Source organism: Salvelinus fontinalis, chromosome 11, assembly GCF_029448725.1.
Source record: "Salvelinus fontinalis isolate EN_2023a chromosome 11, ASM2944872v1, whole genome shotgun sequence".
NCBI classification, from domain to species: Eukaryota; Metazoa; Chordata; class Actinopteri; order Salmoniformes; family Salmonidae; genus Salvelinus; species Salvelinus fontinalis.
In genome coordinates this window covers 6,561,680-6,581,205 of record NC_074675.1, presented here as the reverse complement: position 1 = coordinate 6,581,205, position 19,526 = coordinate 6,561,680, and the positions used below count along the sequence as shown (strand labels likewise).

Genomic DNA, 19,526 nt, shown 5'->3' with positions numbered 1-19,526 from the left:
GTTGCAAATGAGAACTTGTTCTCAACTAGCCTACCTGGTTAAATAAAGGTGAAATAAAATAAAAATAAAAAATCCTTAGACTTGACCTTAGCCTGGTCCCAGTTGGCTACAGGGATCTACAGTATAATCCTTAGACTTGACCTTAGCCTGGTCCTAGTTGGCTACAGAGATCTACAGTATAATTCTTAGACTTGACCTTAGCCTGGTCCTAGTTGGCTACAGGGATCTACAGTATAATTCTTAGACTTGACCTTAGCCTGGTCCTAGTTGGCTACAGAGATCTACAGTATAATTCGTAGACTTGACCTTAGCCTGGTCCCAGTTGGCTACAGGGATCTACAGTATAATTCTTAGACTTGACCTTAGCCTGGTCCTAGTTGGCTACAGAGATCTACAGTATAATTCTTAGACTTGACCTTAGCCTGGTCCCAGTTGGCTACAGAGATCTACGGTATAATTCTTAGACTTGACCTTAGCCTGGTCCTAGTTGGCTACAGAGATCTACAGTATGGGTCCACCAGACTAGGAAATGCTGGTCAATCTAAAAGAGTCTCCTTTTTTACCTGCTGCAGGGTCATGGCGCTGGCTTGGCGCATCGACAACTCAGACACCACGGCCATCATCCTCCTGGTTGACTCCTTGATACGGCCCTGCAACTCATTCACCTGAGAGAGAGGAGAGAGGGGATTGGTTAACGCACAGACAGACTGACAGATAGACAGCCAGACTGACATGATATTTGAAAAGACAGAGTTTCTCTAGCCGGCGGGGTAGTTGGGAACATGTTCTACTAGCCTGGTCTGAACAGTACTAGCCTGGTCTGAACAGTACTAGCCTGGTCTGAACAGTACTAGCCTGGTCTGAACAGTACTAGCCTGGTCTGAACAGTACTAGCCTGGTCTGAACAGTACTAGCCTGGTCTGAACAGTACTAGCCTGGTCTGAACAGTACTAGCCTGGTCTGAACAGTACTAGGCTGGTCTGAACAGTACTAGCCTGGTCTGAACAGTACTAGCCTGGTCTGAACAGTACTAGGCTGGTCTGAACAGTACTAGCCTGGTCTGAACAGTACTAGCCTGGTCTGAACAGTACTAGCCTGGTCTGAACAGTACTAGGCTGGTCTGAACAGTACTAGACTGGTCTGAACAGTACTAGGCTGGTCTGAACAGTACTAGCCTGGTCTGAACAGTACTAGGCTGGTCTGAACAGTACTAGCCTGGTCTGAACAGTACTAGCCTGGTCTGAACAGTACTAGCCTGGTCTGAACAGTACTAGGCTGGTCTGAACAGTACTAGGCTGGTCTGAACAGTACTAGCCTGGTCTGAACAGTACTAGGCTGGTCTGAACAGTACTAGCCTGGTCTGAACAGTACTAGCCTGGTCTGAACAGTACTAGCCTGGTCTGAACAGTACTAGGCTGGTCTGAACAGTACTAGCCTGGTCTGAACAGTACTAGCCTGGTCTGAACAGTACTAGCCTGGTCTGAACAGTACTAGCCTGGTCTGAACAGTACTAGCCACGGGCTAGCGGACTACATTCATTTCCATCCCTGCCTCCAATACACACACAACATGTATATACTCAGACACACTCAGTCACCCAATAATGCACTCAAACGAATATCTAACATCCTCCAGATCAAACTGATTTCCTCCAGATCAAACTGATATCTAACATCCTCCAGATCAAACGAATATCTAACATCCTCCAGATCAAACTGATATCTAACATCCTCCAGATCAAACTGATATCTAACATCCTCCAGATCAAACTGATATCTAACATCCTCCAGATCAAACTGATATCTAACATCCTCCAGATCAAACTAACATCCTCCAGATCAAACTGATATCCTCCAGATCAAACTGATATCTAACATCCTCCAGATCAAACTAGCATCCTCCAGATCAAACTAACATCCTCCAGATCAAACTAACATCCTCCAGATCAAACTGATATCTAACATCCTCCAGATCAAACTGATATCTAACATCCTAAGGATCAAACGAATATCTAACATCCTCCAGATCAAACTGATATCTAACATCCTCCAGATCAAACTGATATCTAACATCCTCCAGATCAAACTGATATCTAACATCCTCCAGATCAAACTAACATCCTCCAGATCAAACTGATATCTAACATCCTCCAGATCAAACTGATATCCTCCAGATCAAACGAATATCTAACATCCTCCAGATCAAACTGATATCTAACATCCTCCAGATCAAACTGATATCCTCCAGATCAAACGAATATCTAACATCCTCCAGATCAAACTGATATCCTCCAGATCAAACTAATATCTAACATCCTCCAGATCAAACGAATATCTAACATCCTCCAGATCAAACTAATATCTAACATCCTCCAGATCAAACTGATATCTAACATCCTCCAGATCAAACTAACATCCTCCAGATCAAACTAACATCTAACATCCTCCAGATCAAACTGATATCTAACATCCTCCAGATCAAACTGACATCCTCCAGATCAAACTGATATCTAACATCCTCCAGCTCAAACTGATATCTAACATCCTCCAGCTCAAACTGATATCTAACATCCTCCAGCTCAAACGGATATCTAACATCCTCCAGATCAAACGGATATCTAACATCCTCCAGATCAAACGAATATCTAACATCCTCCAGATCAAACGAATATCTAACATCCTCCAGATCAAACTGATATCTAACATCCTCCAGATCAAACTGATATCTAACATCCTCCAGATCAAACTGATATCTAACATCCTCCAGATCAAACTGATATCTAACATCCTCCAGATCAAACTGATATCTAACATCCTCCAGATCAAACTAATATCTAACATCCTCCAGATCAAACTGATATCTAACATCCTCCAGATCAAACTGATATCTAACATCCTCCAGTTCAAACTAACATCCTCCAGATCAAACTGATATCTAACATCCTCCAGATCAAACTGATATCTAACATCCTCCAGATCAAACGGATATCTAACATCCTCCAGATCAAACTGATATCTAACACCCTCCAGATCAAACTGATATCTAACATCCTCCAGATCAAACTGATATCTAACATCCTCCAGATCAAACTGATATCTAACATCCTCCAGATCAAACTGATATCTAACCTCCTCCAGATCAAACTGATATCTAACATCCTCCAGATCAAACGGATATCTAACATCCTCCAGATCAAACTAACATCCTCCAGATCAAACTAACATCCTCCAGATCAAACTAACATCCTCCAGATCAAACTAACATCCTCCAGATCAAACTAACATCCTCCAGATCAAACTAACATCCTCCAGATCAAACTGATATCTAACATCCTCCAGATCAAACTGATATCTAACATCCTCCAGATCAAACGAATATCTAACATCCTCCAGATCAAACTGATATCTAACATCCTCCATATCAAACTGATATCTAACATCCTCCAGATCAAACTGATATCTAACATCCTCCAGATCAAACTAACATCTTACATCCTCCAGATCAAACTGATATCTAACATCCTCCAGATCAAACTGATATCTAACATCCTCCAGATCAAACTGATATCTAACATCCTCCAGATCCCAGAGCCTCAGCTTGGCATGCTGGCTGATGGGGCCCAGTGAGGTTATCTAAGCGTGCTGAGAGGATTTGCCTCAGAGTGCACAGCAACTTTGGCTCATTGGCTGTGTGTGTGTTAGGGAGCGTGTGTCTTTGTGAGGCTGTGTGTGTGTGTAACATGGCTCATTAAGTCATTGGGATAACTAACAGCCTTGGCCTGGTGGGCAGGTGATACTTCATCCAGGAGACACTGGGCTGGGCCCTGCAGGGAGCTGGGGTGAGAGGAGAGTCAGTCTGCTAGGCAGCACCAGGCACATGGAGACACCACGCTCCAAGATCCTCTACCCCGACTGAGAGGGGAGTCAGTGTGCTAGGCAGCACCAGGCACATGGAGACACCACGCTCCAAGATCCTCTACCCCGACTGAGAGGAGAGTCAGTCTACTAAGCAGCACCAGGCACATGGAGACACCACGCTCCAAGATCCTCTAACCCGACTGAGAGGAGAGTCAGTCTGCTAGGCAGCACCAGGCACATGGAGACACCACGCTCCAAGATCCTCTACCCCGACTGAGAGGGGAGTCAGTCTGCTAGGCAGCACCAGGCACATGGAGACACCACGCTCCAAGATCCTCTACCCCGACTGAGAGGGGAGTCAGTCTGCTAGGCAGCACCAGGCACATGGAAACACCACGCTCCAAGATCCTCTACCCCGACTGAGAGGAGAGTCAGTCTGCAAGGCAGCACCAGGCACATGGAGACACCACGCTCCAAGATCCTCTACCCCGACTGAGAGGGGAGTCAGTCTGCTAGGCAGCACCAGACACATGGAAACACCACGCTCCAAGATCCTCTACCCGGACTGAGAGGAGAGTCAGTCTGCAAGGCAGCACCAGGCACATGGAGACACCACGCTCCAAGATCCTCTACCCCGACTGAGAGGGGAGTCAGTCTGCTAGGCAGCACCAGACACATGGAGACACCACGCTCCAAGATCCTCTACCCCGACTGAGAGGGGAGTCAGTCTGCTAGGCAGCACCAGGCACATGGAGACACCACGCTCCAAGATCCTCTACCCCGACTGAGAGGAGAGTCAGTCTGCTAGGCAGCACCAGGCACATGGAGACACCACGCTCCAAGATCCTCTACCCCGACTGAGAGGGGAGTCAGTCTGCTAGGCAGCACCAGGCACATGGAGACACCACGCTCCAAGATCCTCTACCCCGACTGAGAGGGGAGTCAGTCTGCTAGGCAGCACCAGGCACATGGAGACACCACGCTCCAAGATCCTCTACCCCGACTGAGAGGGGAGTCAGTGTGCTAGGCAGCACCAGGCACATGGAGACACCACGCTCCAAGATCCTCTACCCCGACTGAGAGGGGAGTCAGTCTGCTAGGCAGCACCAGGCACATGGAGACACCACGCTCCAAGATCCTCTACCCCGACTGAGAGGGGAGTCAGTCTGCTAGGCAGCACCAGGCACATGGAAACACCACGCTCCAAGATCCTCTACCCCGACTGAGAGGAGAGTCAGTCTGCAAGGCAGCACCAGGCACATGGAGACACCACACTCCAAGATCGTCTACCCCGACTGAGAGGGGAGTCAGTCTGCTAGGCAGCACCAGGCACATGGAGACACCACGCTCCAAGATCCTCTACCCCGACTGAGAGGGGAGTCAGTCTGCTAGGCAGCACCAGGCACATGGAGACACCACGCTCCAAGATCCTCTACCCCGACTGAGAGGGGAGTCAGTCTGCTAGGCAGCACCAGGCACATGGAGACACCACGCTCCAAGATCCTCTACCCTGACTGAGAGGGGAGTCAGTCTGCTAGGCAGCACCAGGCACATGGAGACACCACGCTCCAAGATCCTCTACCCCGACTGAGAGGGGAGTCAGTGTGCTAGGCAGCACCAGGCACATGGAGACACCACGCTCCAAGATCCTCTACCCCGACTGAGAGGAGAGTCAGTCTACTAAGCAGCACCAGGCACATGGAGACACCACGCTCCAAGATCCTCTACCCCGACTGAGAGGGGAGTCAGTCTGCTAGGCAGCACCAGGCACATGGAAACACCACGCTCCAAGATCCTCTACCCCGACTGAGAGGAGAGTCAGTCTGCAAGGCAGCACCAGGCACATGGAGACACCACGCTCCAAGATCCTCTACCCCGACTGAGAGGGGAGTCAGTCTGCAAGGCAGCACCAGGCACATGGAGACACCACGCTCCAAGATCCTCTACCCCGACTGAGAGGGGAGTCAGTCTGCTAGGCAGCACCAGGCACATGGAGACACCACGCTCCAAGATCCTCTACCCCGACTGAGAGGGGAGTCAGTCTGCTAGGCAGCACCAGGCACATGGAGACACCACGCTCCAAGATCCTCTACCCCGACTGAGAGGGGAGTCAGTGTGCTAGGCAGCACCAGGCACATGGAGACACCACGCTCCAAGATCCTCTACCCCGACTGAGAGGGGAGTCAGTCTGCTAGGCAGCACCAGGCACATGGAGACACCACGGTCCAAGATCCTCTACCCCGACTGAGAGGGGAGTCAGTCTGCTAGGCAGCACCAGGCACATGGAGACACCACGCTCCAAGATCCTCTACCCCGACTGAGAGGGGAGTCAGTCTGCTAGGCAGCACCAGGCACATGGAGACACCACGCTCCAAGATCCTCTACCCCGACTGAGAGGGGAGTCAGTCTGCTAGGCAGCACCAGGCACATGGAGACACCACGCTCCAAGATCCTCTACCCCGACTGAGAGGGGAGTCAGTGTGCTAGGCAGCACCAGGCACATGGAGACACCACGCTCCAAGATCCTCTACCCCGACTGAGAGGGGAGTCAGTCTGCTAGGCAGCACCAGGCACATGGAGACACCACGCTCCAAGATCCTCTACCCCGACTGAGAGGGGAGTCAGTCTGCTAGGCAGCACCAGGCACATGGAGACACCACGCTCCAAGATCCTCTACCCCGACTGAGAGGGGAGTCAGTCTGCTAGGCAGCACCAGGCACATGGAAACACCACGCTCCAAGATCCTCTACCCCGACTGAGAGGGGAGTCAGTCTGCTAGGCAGCACCAGGCACATGGAGACACCACGCTCCAAGATCCTCTACCCTGACTGAGAGGGGAGTCAGTCTGCTAGGCAGCACCAGGCACATGGAGACACCACGCTCCAAGATCCTCTACCCCGACTGAGAGGGGAGTCAGTGTGCTAGGCAGCACCAGGCACATGGAGACACCACGCTCCAAGATCCTCTACCCCGACTGAGAGGAGAGTCAGTCTACTAAGCAGCACCAGGCACATGGAGACACCACGCTCCAAGATCCTCTACCCCGACTGAGAGGGGAGTCAGTCTGCTAGGCAGCACCAGGCACATGGAGACACCACGGTCCAAGATCCTCTACCCCGACTGAGAGGGGAGTCAGTCTGCTAGGCAGCACCAGGCACATGGAAACACCACGCTCCAAGATCCTCTACCCCGACTGAGAGGAGAGTCAGTCTGCAAGGCAGCACCAGGCACATGGAGACACCACGCTCCAAGATCGTCTACCCCGACTGAGAGGGGAGTCAGTCTGCTAGGCAGCACCAGACACATGGAAACACCACGCTCCAAGATCCTCTACCCGGACTGAGAGGAGAGTCAGTCTGCAAGGCAGCACCAGGCACATGGAGACACCACGCTCCAAGATCCTCTACCCCGACTGAGAGGGGAGTCAGTCTGCAAGGCAGCACCAGGCACATGGAGACACCACGCTCCAAGATCCTCTACCCCGACTGAGAGGGGAGTCAGTCTGCTAGGCAGCACCAGGCACATGGAGACACCACGCTCCAAGATCCTCTACCCCGACTGAGAGGGGAGTCAGTCTGCTAGGCAGCACCAGGCACATGGAGACACCACGCTCCAAGATCCTCTACCCCGACTGAGAGGGGAGTCAGTGTGCTAGGCAGCACCAGGCACATGGAGACACCACGCTCCAAGATCCTCTACCCCGACTGAGAGGGGAGTCAGTCTGCTAGGCAGCACCAGGCACATGGAGACACCACGGTCCAAGATCCTCTACCCCGACTGAGAGGGGAGTCAGTCTGCTAGGCAGCACCAGGCACATGGAGACACCACGCTCCAAGATCCTCTACCCCGACTGAGAGGGGAGTCAGTCTGCTAGGCAGCACCAGGCACATGGAGACACCACGCTCCAAGATCCTCTACCCCGACTGAGAGGGGAGTCAGTCTGCTAGGCAGCACCAGGCACATGGAGACACCACGCTCCAAGATCCTCTACCCCGACTGAGAGGGGAGTCAGTGTGCTAGGCAGCACCAGGCACATGGAGACACCACGCTCCAAGATCCTCTACCCCGACTGAGAGGGGAGTCAGTGTGCTAGGCAGCACCAGGCACATGGAGACACCACGCTCCAAGATCCTCTACCCCGACTGAGAGGGGAGTCAGTCTGCTAGGCAGCACCAGGCACATGGAGACACCACGCTCCAAGATCCTCTACCCCGACTGAGAGGGGAGTCAGTCTGCTAGGCAGCACCAGGCACATGGAAACACCACGCTCCAAGATCCTCTACCCCGACTGAGAGTGTATGAATGGATGAGTTTGGCAGGAGATGCCTTCTTGGCTGCTTCCTGTGTGTGTACACCCTCTAGGCTGCCTCCTCTGTGTGTGTGTGTGTGTGTGTGTGTGTGTGTGTGTGTGTGTGTGTGTGTGTGTGTGTGTGTGTGTACACCATCTAGGCTGCCTCCTCTGTGTGTGTGTGTGTACACCCTCTAGGCTGCCTGCTCTGTGTGTGTGTGTGTGTGTGTGTGTGTGTGTACCTTCTTGGCTAGCTGCAGTGTGTCCTGCTTGCCGTTCTCGGCCTTAGCTCTGATTCGCTGAGAAAGCCGGGTCACCTGCTCAAACACCAAGTCCTTCTCCAGGAGCAGCTCTTCCCTCTCCGCCAAGCCAACCTCCAACTGAACACACACACACATTAACCCACATTAACATGAGACAGCTTCAACCTCAATCAATTATAACGAAGGGATATGATTAATTGGTGGTAATCTTGATTGATGACTTCACCTTTCCTCAAGAAAGAAAAGTGGCATAGTTAGTGTTCTTAGTCTCCTTCAGATACACTGACCGTTTAGACCCAGACCTGGCCACTGTTCTGAAATCTGCCTGCATGACTGTAAAGCAGCTTCACTACTGTAGACTTTACCTGTTCTATCTTCTGGATGAGTTCAACTGGAGACGGGTCGTTCCCCTCCAGCTCTCTGGCCCTGTTCTCCTGTCCTGGATCCTCCAAGGCCTTCTCTAGTTCCAACATACGCTCCTTACACTCTGACAGCTACAGGACAGGAGACGGAAGAGAGGAGACAGAAGAGAGGAGAAGAGGGCAGAGAAGAGGAGAGAAGAAGAGAGGAGAGAAGAAGAGAGGAGAGAAGAAGAGAGGAGAGAAGAAGAGAGGAGAGAAGAAGAGAGGAGAGAAGAAGAGGGGAGAGAAGAAGAGGGGAGAAGAAGAAGAGGGGAGAAGAAGAAGAGGAGAGAAGAAGAAGAGGAGAGAAGAAGAAGAGGAGAGAAGAAGAGAGGAGAGAAGAAGAGAGGAGAGAAGAAGAGAGGAGAGAAGAAGAGAGGAGAGAAGAAGAGAGAAGAAGAGAGAAGAAGAGAGAAGAAGAGAGAAGATGAGAGGAGAGGAGAGAAGAGAAGAAGAGAGGAGAGAAGAAGAGGGGAGAAGAAGAAGAGGAGAGAAGAAGAGAGGAGAGAAGAAGAGAGGAGAGAAGAAGAGAGGAGAGAAGAAGAGAGGAGAGAAGAAGAGAGAAGAAGAGAGAAGAAGAGAGGAGAGGAGAGAAGAGAAGAAGAGAGGAGAGAAGAAGAGAGAAGAAGAGAGAAGATGAGAGGAGAGGAGAGAAGAGAAGAAGAGAGGAGAGAAGAAGAGAGAAGAAGAGAGGAGAGAAGAGAAGAGAAGAGGAGAGGAGAGGAGAGAAGAAGAGATGAGATAAGTCGACTTTTATTATCCATGAGGATATTCAGAGACCATTGGAGGCTGCTGAGGGGAGGACGGCTCATAATAATGTCTGGAACGGAGCGAATGGAATGGCATCGAACACTTGGAAATCATGGAAACCATGTGTTTGATGTATTTGATACCATTCCACTGATTCCGGTCCAGTCATTACCACGAGCCTGTCCTCCCCAATTAAGGTGCCACCAACCTCCGGTGTCAGAGACCAACTCGACCTCACAATCATCTAAATAGTGTTGGGGTGATGTGTCAGACAACACCATGACAGAAGTCGATATGGTTTGTTTCAGCATGACGAGCATCTTAACAGATACACTAGGCTCCCTGTCCTGGTAACCATTATATCCTCAATTAGCATTCATAGGGTTTGTTTCTGCATGACGAGCAGGTTAATGTGAGTTGCAGGTTAATAATATGTAGGTTTCCTATCATCATCCTATCATACCATTATATGGTTACCAGGATAGTAATTCTCATTATTCACAGAATTACTGTAAATCAGCTGTTGACCCCAGAATGGAGATTTGGGATGTGCCGATCTTTCACACAGCCATGGTTTCTACACATATCCGTGCATTGAGCTCAACGCCACGGTCTGAATGAACCCGTCGGGAGACAACACCTCCCTCTCCTTTTGCGTGTGTGATGCCCATTCTTTTCCAGTTGAAGCTTTCTAATGAAGCAGAGCTGATTGGGAGGAGAAGAGGTCAACAGACAGGAAGAGAAAAGAAGCTCCTTCTCTTCTTCTCTTCTGCCTTTAATGAAGGAGAGATGATCCTAGCAGGTCTGTGACAGGACGAGCGTAGCTGCATGACTCCTGTTGAACACCATACACCTCACGTGATCAACCTCACGGAGTCCAGTGGAACTGAGCACGCTCAGAGACTCACAGTTCCTCTGTCTCCAGTGTCTCCGTGTGATGTGATGTAATGTGTACATGCTCTAAGCAACATCCTCCATGTACTCTAACAACGGAATGAGATTTTGAAATGCCTCTGCTATTCATAATCAAACTCTGATGGACTAAAAGACGACTGTACTGTAGCCTGAGACCACCCTCAGAGAGAGAGACCGAGAGGAGAGAGAGAGACCGAGAGGAGAGAGAGAGACAGAGAAAGAGGGAGAGCGCGTGAGAGAACAAGAGAATGTGAGAGTGAGAGATTGGATCTGAGACCTACATTACATTAGAGGCAGATGATTTACTATGTGATTGAATCACTCTGCACACCACCCTCACATCAGTCACATCAGTCAGAGATGTTGACAGAGCTGCATGCTGAGGCACATTCTGGAGGACGTCACTGTCTCACTGCCTGACTGGCTGACAGTGACTGACTGTCTGGTTGGCTAACTGTCTCACTGTCTGACTGACTGTCTGGTAGGCTAACTGTCTCACTGTCTGATTGACTGTCTGGTTGGTTAACCGTCTCACTGCCTGACTGACTGTCTGGTTGGTTAACCGTCTCACTGCCTGACTGACTGTCTGGTTGTTAACCGTCTCACTGCCTGACTGATTGTCTGGTTGGTTAACCGTCTCACTGCCTGACTGACTGTCTGGTTGTTAACCGTCTCACTGCCTGATTGACTGTCTGGTTGGTTAACCGTCTCACTGCCTGACTGACTGTCTGGTTGGTTAACCGTCTCACTGCCTGACTGACTGTCTGGTTGGTTAACCGTCTCACTGCCTGACTGACTGTCTGGTTGGCTAACTGTCTCACTGCCTGACTGATTGTCTCTGTACTGTAAAACCCCCACCCCCTCAGAGCACTGATAAACCAGGGCAGCTCTGTACTGTAAAACCCCCACCCCCTCAGAGCACTGATAAACCAGGGCAGCTCTGTACTGTAAAACCCCCACCCCCTCAGAGCACTGATAAACCAGGGCAGCTCTGTACTGTAAAACCCCCACCCCCTCAGAGCACTGATAAACCAGGGCAGCTCTGTACTGTAAAACCCCCACCCCCTCAGAGCACTGATAAACCAGGGCAGCTCTGTACTGTAAAACCCCCACCCCCTCAGAGCACTGATAAACCAGGGCAGCGCTGTACTGTAAAACCCCCACCCCCTCAGAGCACTGATAAACCAGGGCAGCGCTGTACTGTAAAACCCCCACCCCCTCAGAGCACTGATAAACCAGGGCAGCTCTGTACTGTAAAACCCCCACCCCCTCAGAGCACTGATAAACCAGGGCAGCTCTGTACTGTAAAACCCCCACTCCCTCAGAGCACTGATAAACCAGGGCAGCTCTGTACTGTAAAACCCCCACCCCCTCAGAGCACTGATAAACCAGGGCAGCTCTGTACTGTAAAACCCCCACCCCCTCAGAGCACTGATAAACCAGGGCATCTCTGTACTGTAAAACCCCCACCCCCTCAGAGCACTGATAAACCAGGGCAGCTCTGTACTGTAAAACCCCCACCCCCTCAGAGCACTGATAAACCAGGGCAGCTCTGTACTGTAAAACCCCCACCCCCTCAGAGCACTGATAAACCAGGGCAGCTCTGTACTGTAAAACAGTTGAATTGTTTATTTGGAAGCGATTAAAGGTTGCTTCTGGCTTGGGTCAAGGAAAGCTATCCAGAGTGTATATTGAATTTCACACACAAACTTTAATATTTTATACTGTGTGATCTTAAGTGCATTCTAACAACAGACACATTCCTCTCTGAAGTGTAAACAGCCTGAGAATAAGAGACATCTGTTTCACAGTAATACATTGTTGTTTAATGTGATCACATCATGGTGGATCGTGAGTGGATTGGGAATGCTGTTTACTTCCTCTCTGCCAATACCGCAATCCCCCTGAATGTCTAAATCACACAGTCTCCCCTGACTGTCTAAATCACACAGTCTCCCCCTGACTGTCTAAATCACACAGTCTCCCCCCGACTGTCTAAATCACACAGTCTCCCCCCGACTGTCTAAAACACACAGTCTCCCCCCGACTGTCTAAATCACACAGTCTCCCCCCGACTGTCTAAATCACACAGTCTCCCCTGACTGTCTAAATCACACAGTCTCCCCCTGACTGTCTAAATCACACAGTCTCCCCCCGACTGTCTAAATCACACAGTCTCCCCTGACTGTCTAAATCACACAGTCTCCCCCCGACTGTCTAAACCACACAGTCTCCCCCCGACTGTCTAAACCACACAGTCTCCCCCCGACTGTCTAAACCACACAGTCTCCCCCCGACTGTCTAAAACACACAGTCTCCCCCCGACTGTCTAAATCACACAGTCTCCCCCCGACTGTCTAAATCACACAGTCTCCCCCCGACTGTCTAAATCACACAGTCTCCCCCCGACTGTCTAAATCACACAGTCTCCCCCCGACTGTCTAAACCACACAGTCTCCCCCCGACTGTCAAAATCGCACAGTCTCCCCCGACTGTCTAAAACACACAGTCTCCCCCTGACTGTCTAAATCACACAGTCTCCCCCTGACTGTCTAAATCACACAGTCTCCCCTGACTGTCTAAAACACACAGTCTCCCCTGACTGTCTAAAACACACAGTCTCCCCCCGACTGTCTAAATCACACAGTCTCCCCCCGACTGTCTAAACCACACAGTCTCCCCCCGACTGTCAAAATCGCACAGTCTCCCCCGACTGTCTAAAACACACAGTCTCCCCCTGACTGTCTAAATCACACAGTCTCCCCTGACTGTCTAAAACACACAGTCTCCCCTGACTGTCTAAAACACACAGTCTCCCCCTGACTGTCTAAATCACACAGTCTCCCCCTGACTGTCTAAAACACACAGTCTCCCCTGACTGTCTAAATCACACAGTCTCCCCTGACTGTCTAAATCACATAGCCAACAGCACGGCTGAGGAACAGAGGGGACAGAGGGGTGGATAGATGGATGAATGGCTTGACTGATTTATGGATGGAAGGTAACAGAAGGGGACAAAACTATGGTAGAATTTCCCACTGTCAGAAAGCAGCTGAGCGGTGATTGGAGAGTTGAGGAGTCTGTCCCAAGTCCACCCATTCTCTCCAGTGGGCACTGAGAGGCCTGTGAGACTTGGGGCCATAAGAAGCCATTGCCCCTTAGTTATTGGGGCCAGGTTCCAGAATCCAGACAGAGACATTGGGGCCATCAGGGGACATCCACTGCCTGTTGGTCATTACGGACGGATTCCAGTAAAGAGCAGTGGGCCAACGACACCCCAACTCAGGCCTCAACCTCTGCTCCGGCCCCGTCTCCAATGCTGGCCTGTCTGGCTTGTAGACAGAGAGAAGAATGTCTCTATAAAAGTGCCAGGTTATGGAAAGACAAAGGTCACCTATTCAGCCAAGGAACAACCGAGGCATGGAGTCCTAGAACAGTTCTGAATTTATTCACCCTTAGTAAAAAGCTAACTACAGTAACTAAGAGCAATGGTTGATGTCAGGAAATTAAAGCTCAAATACCACCAGTCTGATGAGGCAACAGAGGCTGTCTCTCTCAGACTTAGCCTTTGTGACAGTGTTTGTGTTATATGATCGGTTACATTGGCACTGTAGCTAATGAGCCTCCTCTCTAACCCAGTGGTATTCAAAGTCAGGGTTGCAACCCCTAGTGGGGTCATGGTGGAACTGCAGTGGGGTCACCCCCCCCAAAACAAATATAATATATAAGAGTACAGATTATTGTTATACGTTTTTGAAAAATATAATTTATTGAATAAAAGTATTTATTGGTTTCTTTTCATTTTGATAAGAAAATGCAATGAATTTAAGGTTATTTGTTGATATAAAAATCTAAATGTACAGATTTTAAGGTTTAAGATTTGGCCTGCAATGGAGTCGCGAGAAATTCTGACAGAAAAAATGGGATCCCGTTGAATTGTTTTAATAGCATTGCTCTAACCCTTTGAGCACTGAACATCACAGGAGGATGGTGAAGGGAGGACGGCTCATAATAATGCCTGGAATGGAGAGAATGAAATGGTATTAAACACAAGGAAACCATATGTTTAATGGGTTTGACACCATTCCATTCAATCCGTTCAGCCCATCCTCTGATTTAGAGTGCCACCAGCCACCACTGCTGAGCTATTGAATCCATTAAAGATATGCTCCGGAACTTTGGTGACTAGTAAATATTTTTTAAACCACCCGCTTTGGGCCGGATGTGTCAACATGTAGTTCATACATGCATAATCTATGAGCAGATTACTCTCTTAAATTAGCCACGAAAGCGACTGTTTTCTGGAAGCTGTGCTGTGCCATTTTCCCTACATTTTCCCCCCATGTGGGCCAGACCCTTAGCAAATCGAGTTTCAGCCAATGAGCTTCAGCCCTGCGCCATTTGAGTGATGCACACACAACAGAGCGAGAGAGAGAGAGAGAGAGAGAGAGAGCAATGACGTGGTGCACATATCTGCACATATGTGACGTAGTACACGATTTTTGGGGACCACTTTTGGCTCGTGAGTGCTACTTTCAGAACTGCTGGATAAAAAGTATACAAAAGTACCGGAGAATCTCTTTAAGTGGCCTTTCTCCAGGGTGTCCTTGTCAGGTCCCTACTAGCAGATGGTGTCATGGAGAAGCTATCTGAGGAGGCATCTAGTCAGCTACCCATTAGGCTACAGTACTCTCCAGTCAGAGATGTTGGCGAGGACAGCCACGTTACCGTACGACAGTAACGTTCAAAAGTGTCGGTTGGTTTGAATGTTTACATCAAACACTTTTAAATGTGGAAGTCATTTATATATTATAAAAACAATGTTTAGACATATCACTGCACAAATGGGACAAATTTCAGTGGAAGAGTTTATGGTTGCATCTCAAATGGGACCCTATTCCCTTTATAGTGCACTACATTTGACCAGGGCCCAGGATACTATATAGGGAATATGGTGCCATTTGGGATGCATCCCAAGTCTCTGAGAACATCTGATCTGACAGGACTTTAAAAACCTATAAAGGTGAGGAGAGACTGGAGTGACTCACCAGGCATCAATATGTACAGCATGAAGTCCATTATACACAGCTTTCTGAGTGTTATGTTTAGCTAAAGACTAGGAGGTACAACAGGGGCCTTTCTGAGTGTTATGTTTAGCTAAAGACTAGGCGGTACAACAGGGGTCTTTCTGAGTGTTATGTTTAGATAAAGACTAGGAGGTACAACAGGGGTCTTTAGATACACGTCTCCTTGGTAGGGGCCTTTCTGAGTGTTATGTTTAGCTAAAGACTAGGAGGTACAACAGGGGACTTTCTGAGTGTTATGTTTAGATAAAGACTAGGAGGTACAACAGGGGCCTTTAGATACACGTCTCCTTGGTAGGGGCCTTTCTGAGTCCTGACAGTGTTAAAGAGGCTGTGTAGTCCAACGTTAAGTTATACTGGGGATATCAACGAGCAGTCAGTGCATGGGAAACTCTGAAATAAACATCCTATTATCCATCTAGAGCTCTGGTTAAAAATAGAGCAAAACATGAGGACTTGAAACAACCTGCTTGAAATCAAGTCAGAGTTAACAACCAGTTCTCAGAGGTTCCTATCCACTTCCTCCCGTCTGACGCTGTCATTCCTACCCGCCCTTTGACTGACAGTCCAGTGTTATCTGACGTCAGACAACAGGGTCGTATTCATAAGGCTCTAAACGGAAGAAAACTGACTGAAACGGGGAGGGACTAGCTGAACTGGGAGGGACTAGCTGAACTGGGAGGGACTAGCTGAACGGGGAGGGACTAGCTGAACAGGGAGGGACTAGCTGAACAGGGAGGGACTAGCTGAACAGGGAGGGACTAGCTGAACAGGGAGGGACTAGCTGAACAGGGAGGGACTAGCTGAACTGGGAGGGACTAGCTGAACAGGGAGGGACTAGCTGAACTGGGAGGGACTAGCTGAACTGGGAGGGACTAGCTGAACAGGGAGGGACTAGCTGAACATGGAGGGACTAGCTGAACAGGGAGGGACTAGCTGAACTGGGAGGGACTAGCTGAACTGGGAGGGACTAGCTGAACTGGGAGGGACTAGCTGAACAGGGAGGGACTAGCTGAACAGGGAGGGACTAGCTGAACTGGGAGGAACTAGCTGAACTGGGAGGGACTAGCTGAACTGGGAGGGACTAGCTGAACTGGGAGGGACTAGCTGAACTGGGAGGGACTAGCTGAACTGGGAGGGACTAGCTGAACAGGGAGGGACTAGCTGAACTGGGAGGGACTAGCTGAACTGGGAGGGACTAGCTGAACTAGGAGGGACTAGCTGAACTAGGAGGGACTAGCTGAACTGGGAGGGACTAGCTGAACTGGGAGGGACTAGCTGAACTGGGAGGGACTAGCTGAACAGGGAGGGACTAGCTGAACAGGGAGGGACTAGCTGAACAGGGAGGGACTAGCTGAACAGGGAGGGACTAGCTGAACAGGGAGGGACTAGCTGAACAGGGAGGGACTAGCTGAACAGGGAGGGACTAGCTGAACAGGGAGGGACTAGCTGAACAGGGAGGGACTAGCTGAACAGGGAGGGACTAGCTGAACTGGGAGGGACTAGCTGAACAGGGAGGGACTAGCTGAACTGGGAGGGACTAGCTGAACAGGGAGGGACTAGCTGAACATGGAGGGACTAGCTGAACAGGGAGGGACTAGCTGAACTGGGAGGGACTAGCTGAACTGGGAGGGACTAGCTGAACTGGGAGGGACTAGCTGAACAGGGAGGGACTAGCTGAACAGGGAGGGACTAGCTGAACTGGGAGGAACTAGCTGAACTGGGAGGGACTAGCTGAACTGGGAGGGACTAGCTGAACTGGGAGGGACTAGCTGAACTGGGAGGGACTAGCTGAACAGGGAGGGACTAGCTGAACTGGGAGGGACTAGCTGAACTGGGAGGGACTAGCTGAACTGGGAGGGACTAGCTGAACTGGGAGGGACTAGCTGAACTAGGAGGGACTAGCTGAACAGAGAGGGACTAGCTGAACAGGGAGGGACTATCTGAACTGGGAGGGACTAGCTGAACTGGGAGGGACTAGCTGAACAGGGAGGGACTAGCTGAACAGGGAGGGACTAGCTGAACTGGGAGGAACTAGCTGAACTGGGAGGGACTAGCTGAACTGGGAGGGACTAGCTGAACTGGGAGGGACTAGCTGAACTGGGAGGGACTAGCTGAACAGGGAGGGACTAGCTGAACAGGGAGGGACTAGCTGAACTGGGAGGGACTAGCTGAACTGGGAGGGACTAGCTGAACAGGGAGGGACTAGCTGAACTAACCAATAAGAAGGGACTAGCGTTTTGGAACGGTGTGCCTTAGTGAATGTGACCCAGGCTTCTAATGTACCTGTATCTGCAGCATGGTGCTCTCTCCCTCCAGTCTCCTCTGGCAGGGCACCAGTTTCCTCCTGAGGGCTGTCTGTCTTCCTTCTTCCTTGGTGATCATCTGCAGGCAGCATGTCTCCTCCTCCAGCACCTGCATCTCTATGTTACCGTCTCTGATCAGGCCCTCCTGAACATTCACCTTCTCATAGAAAATACACATCTCCTCCTCACGCTCCAGCAACTGTACCCCTCTGTCAGAGAGAGAGAGAGAGGAGAGAGGAGAGAGAGGAGAGAGCGATGGAGATGGAGAGAGAGAGAGAGAGAGAGAGATGGAAAGAGAGCTATCAAACTGTAAAGTAGGGATGAGGATCGGTCAAATACCATCAGTAGCTGCCCAATCGCCCACATTGTTCAGCATCGTTGCGTGTAGTTAGTCGTAAGCAGTAGCTGTCTTTCCCTATCTGGTATGTAGAATCTTGGTTGGTGGTCGTGTGGACGGTGCAGACTGATCAACAGAAAGACAGACTCACCTGTCATTGTGGCTCTGCATGGCTGTGTTTTGTCTCTTCCTCATCTAACAGACAGACAGACTCACCTGTCATTGTGGCTCTGCATGGCTGTGTTTTGTCTCTTCCTCATCTAACAGACAGACCGACTCACCTGTCATTGTGGCTCTGCATGGCTGTGTTTTGTCTCTTCTTCATCTAACAGACAGACAGACTCACCTGTCATTGTGGCTCTGCATGGCTGTGTTTTGTCTCTTCTTCATCTAACAGACAGACTCACCTGTCATTGTGGCTCTGCATGGCAGTGCTTTGTCTCTTCCTCATCTGACAGACAGACAGACTCACCTGTCATTGTGGCTCTGCATGGCTGTGTTTTGTCTCTTCCTCATCTAACAGACAGACAGACTCACCTGTCATTGTGGCTCTGCATGGCTGTGTTTTGTCTCTTCTTCATCTAACAGACAGACAGACTCACCTGTCATTGTGGCTCTGCATGGCTGTGTTTTGTCTCTTCCTCATCTGACAGACAGACAGACTCACCTGTCATTGTGGCTCTGCATGGCTGTGTTTTGTCTCTTCCTCATCTAACAGACAGACAGACTCACCTGTCATTGTGGCTCTGCATGGCTGTGTTTTGTCTCTTCCTCATCTAACAGACAGACAGACTCACCTGTCATTGTGGCTCTGCATGGCTGTGTTTTGTCTCTTCCTCATCTAACAGACAGACAGACTCACCTGCCATTGTGGCTCTGCATGGCTGTGTTTTGTCTCTTCCTCATCTGACAGACAGACAGACTCACCTGTCATTGTGGCTCTGCATGGCTGTGTTTTGTCTCTTCCTCATCTAACAGACAGACAGACTCACCTGCCATTGTGGCTCTGCATGGCTGTGTTTTGTCTCTTCCTCATCTAACAGACAGACTCACCTGTCATTGTGGCTCTGCATGGCCGCGTCATGGCTCTTCCTCTTCGGACAGACAGGCAGACAAACAGACAGACAGACTCACCTGTCATTGCGACTCTGCACGGCGTTGTCGTGGCTCTTCCTCATCTGTAGCAGGTTCTGTTCATGGTAGTTGATCATGTGGGTCAGCCGGCCCAGGTTCAGCTTCTGCTCCTCCCTCTTCTGTCTCATTTCATGAAGCACCTGGGTCACCTTGGAGATGGGATCAGAACAGAGAAACATCATAACCCAGGT

At 50.2% G+C, this 19,526-nt stretch overlaps 1 protein-coding gene across 1 annotated transcript in view; it reads right to left on the bottom strand.

Annotated features, from left to right (window-relative positions):
- ccdc146 (coiled-coil domain containing 146) overlaps positions 1-19,526 on the bottom strand; it is a 67,626-nt gene that overhangs the window by 6,829 nt on the left and 41,271 nt on the right. The window contains exons 15-19 of the mRNA XM_055937261.1: positions 19,336-19,484; positions 17,845-18,073; positions 8,774-8,902; positions 8,388-8,525; positions 564-665 (exon numbers count right to left, since the gene is read on the bottom strand). Coding sequence (XP_055793236.1) covers positions 564-665; positions 8,388-8,525; positions 8,774-8,902; positions 17,845-18,073; positions 19,336-19,484 — 747 coding nt within the window. The remainder of the gene's footprint in view (positions 1-563; positions 666-8,387; positions 8,526-8,773; positions 8,903-17,844; positions 18,074-19,335; positions 19,485-19,526) is intronic.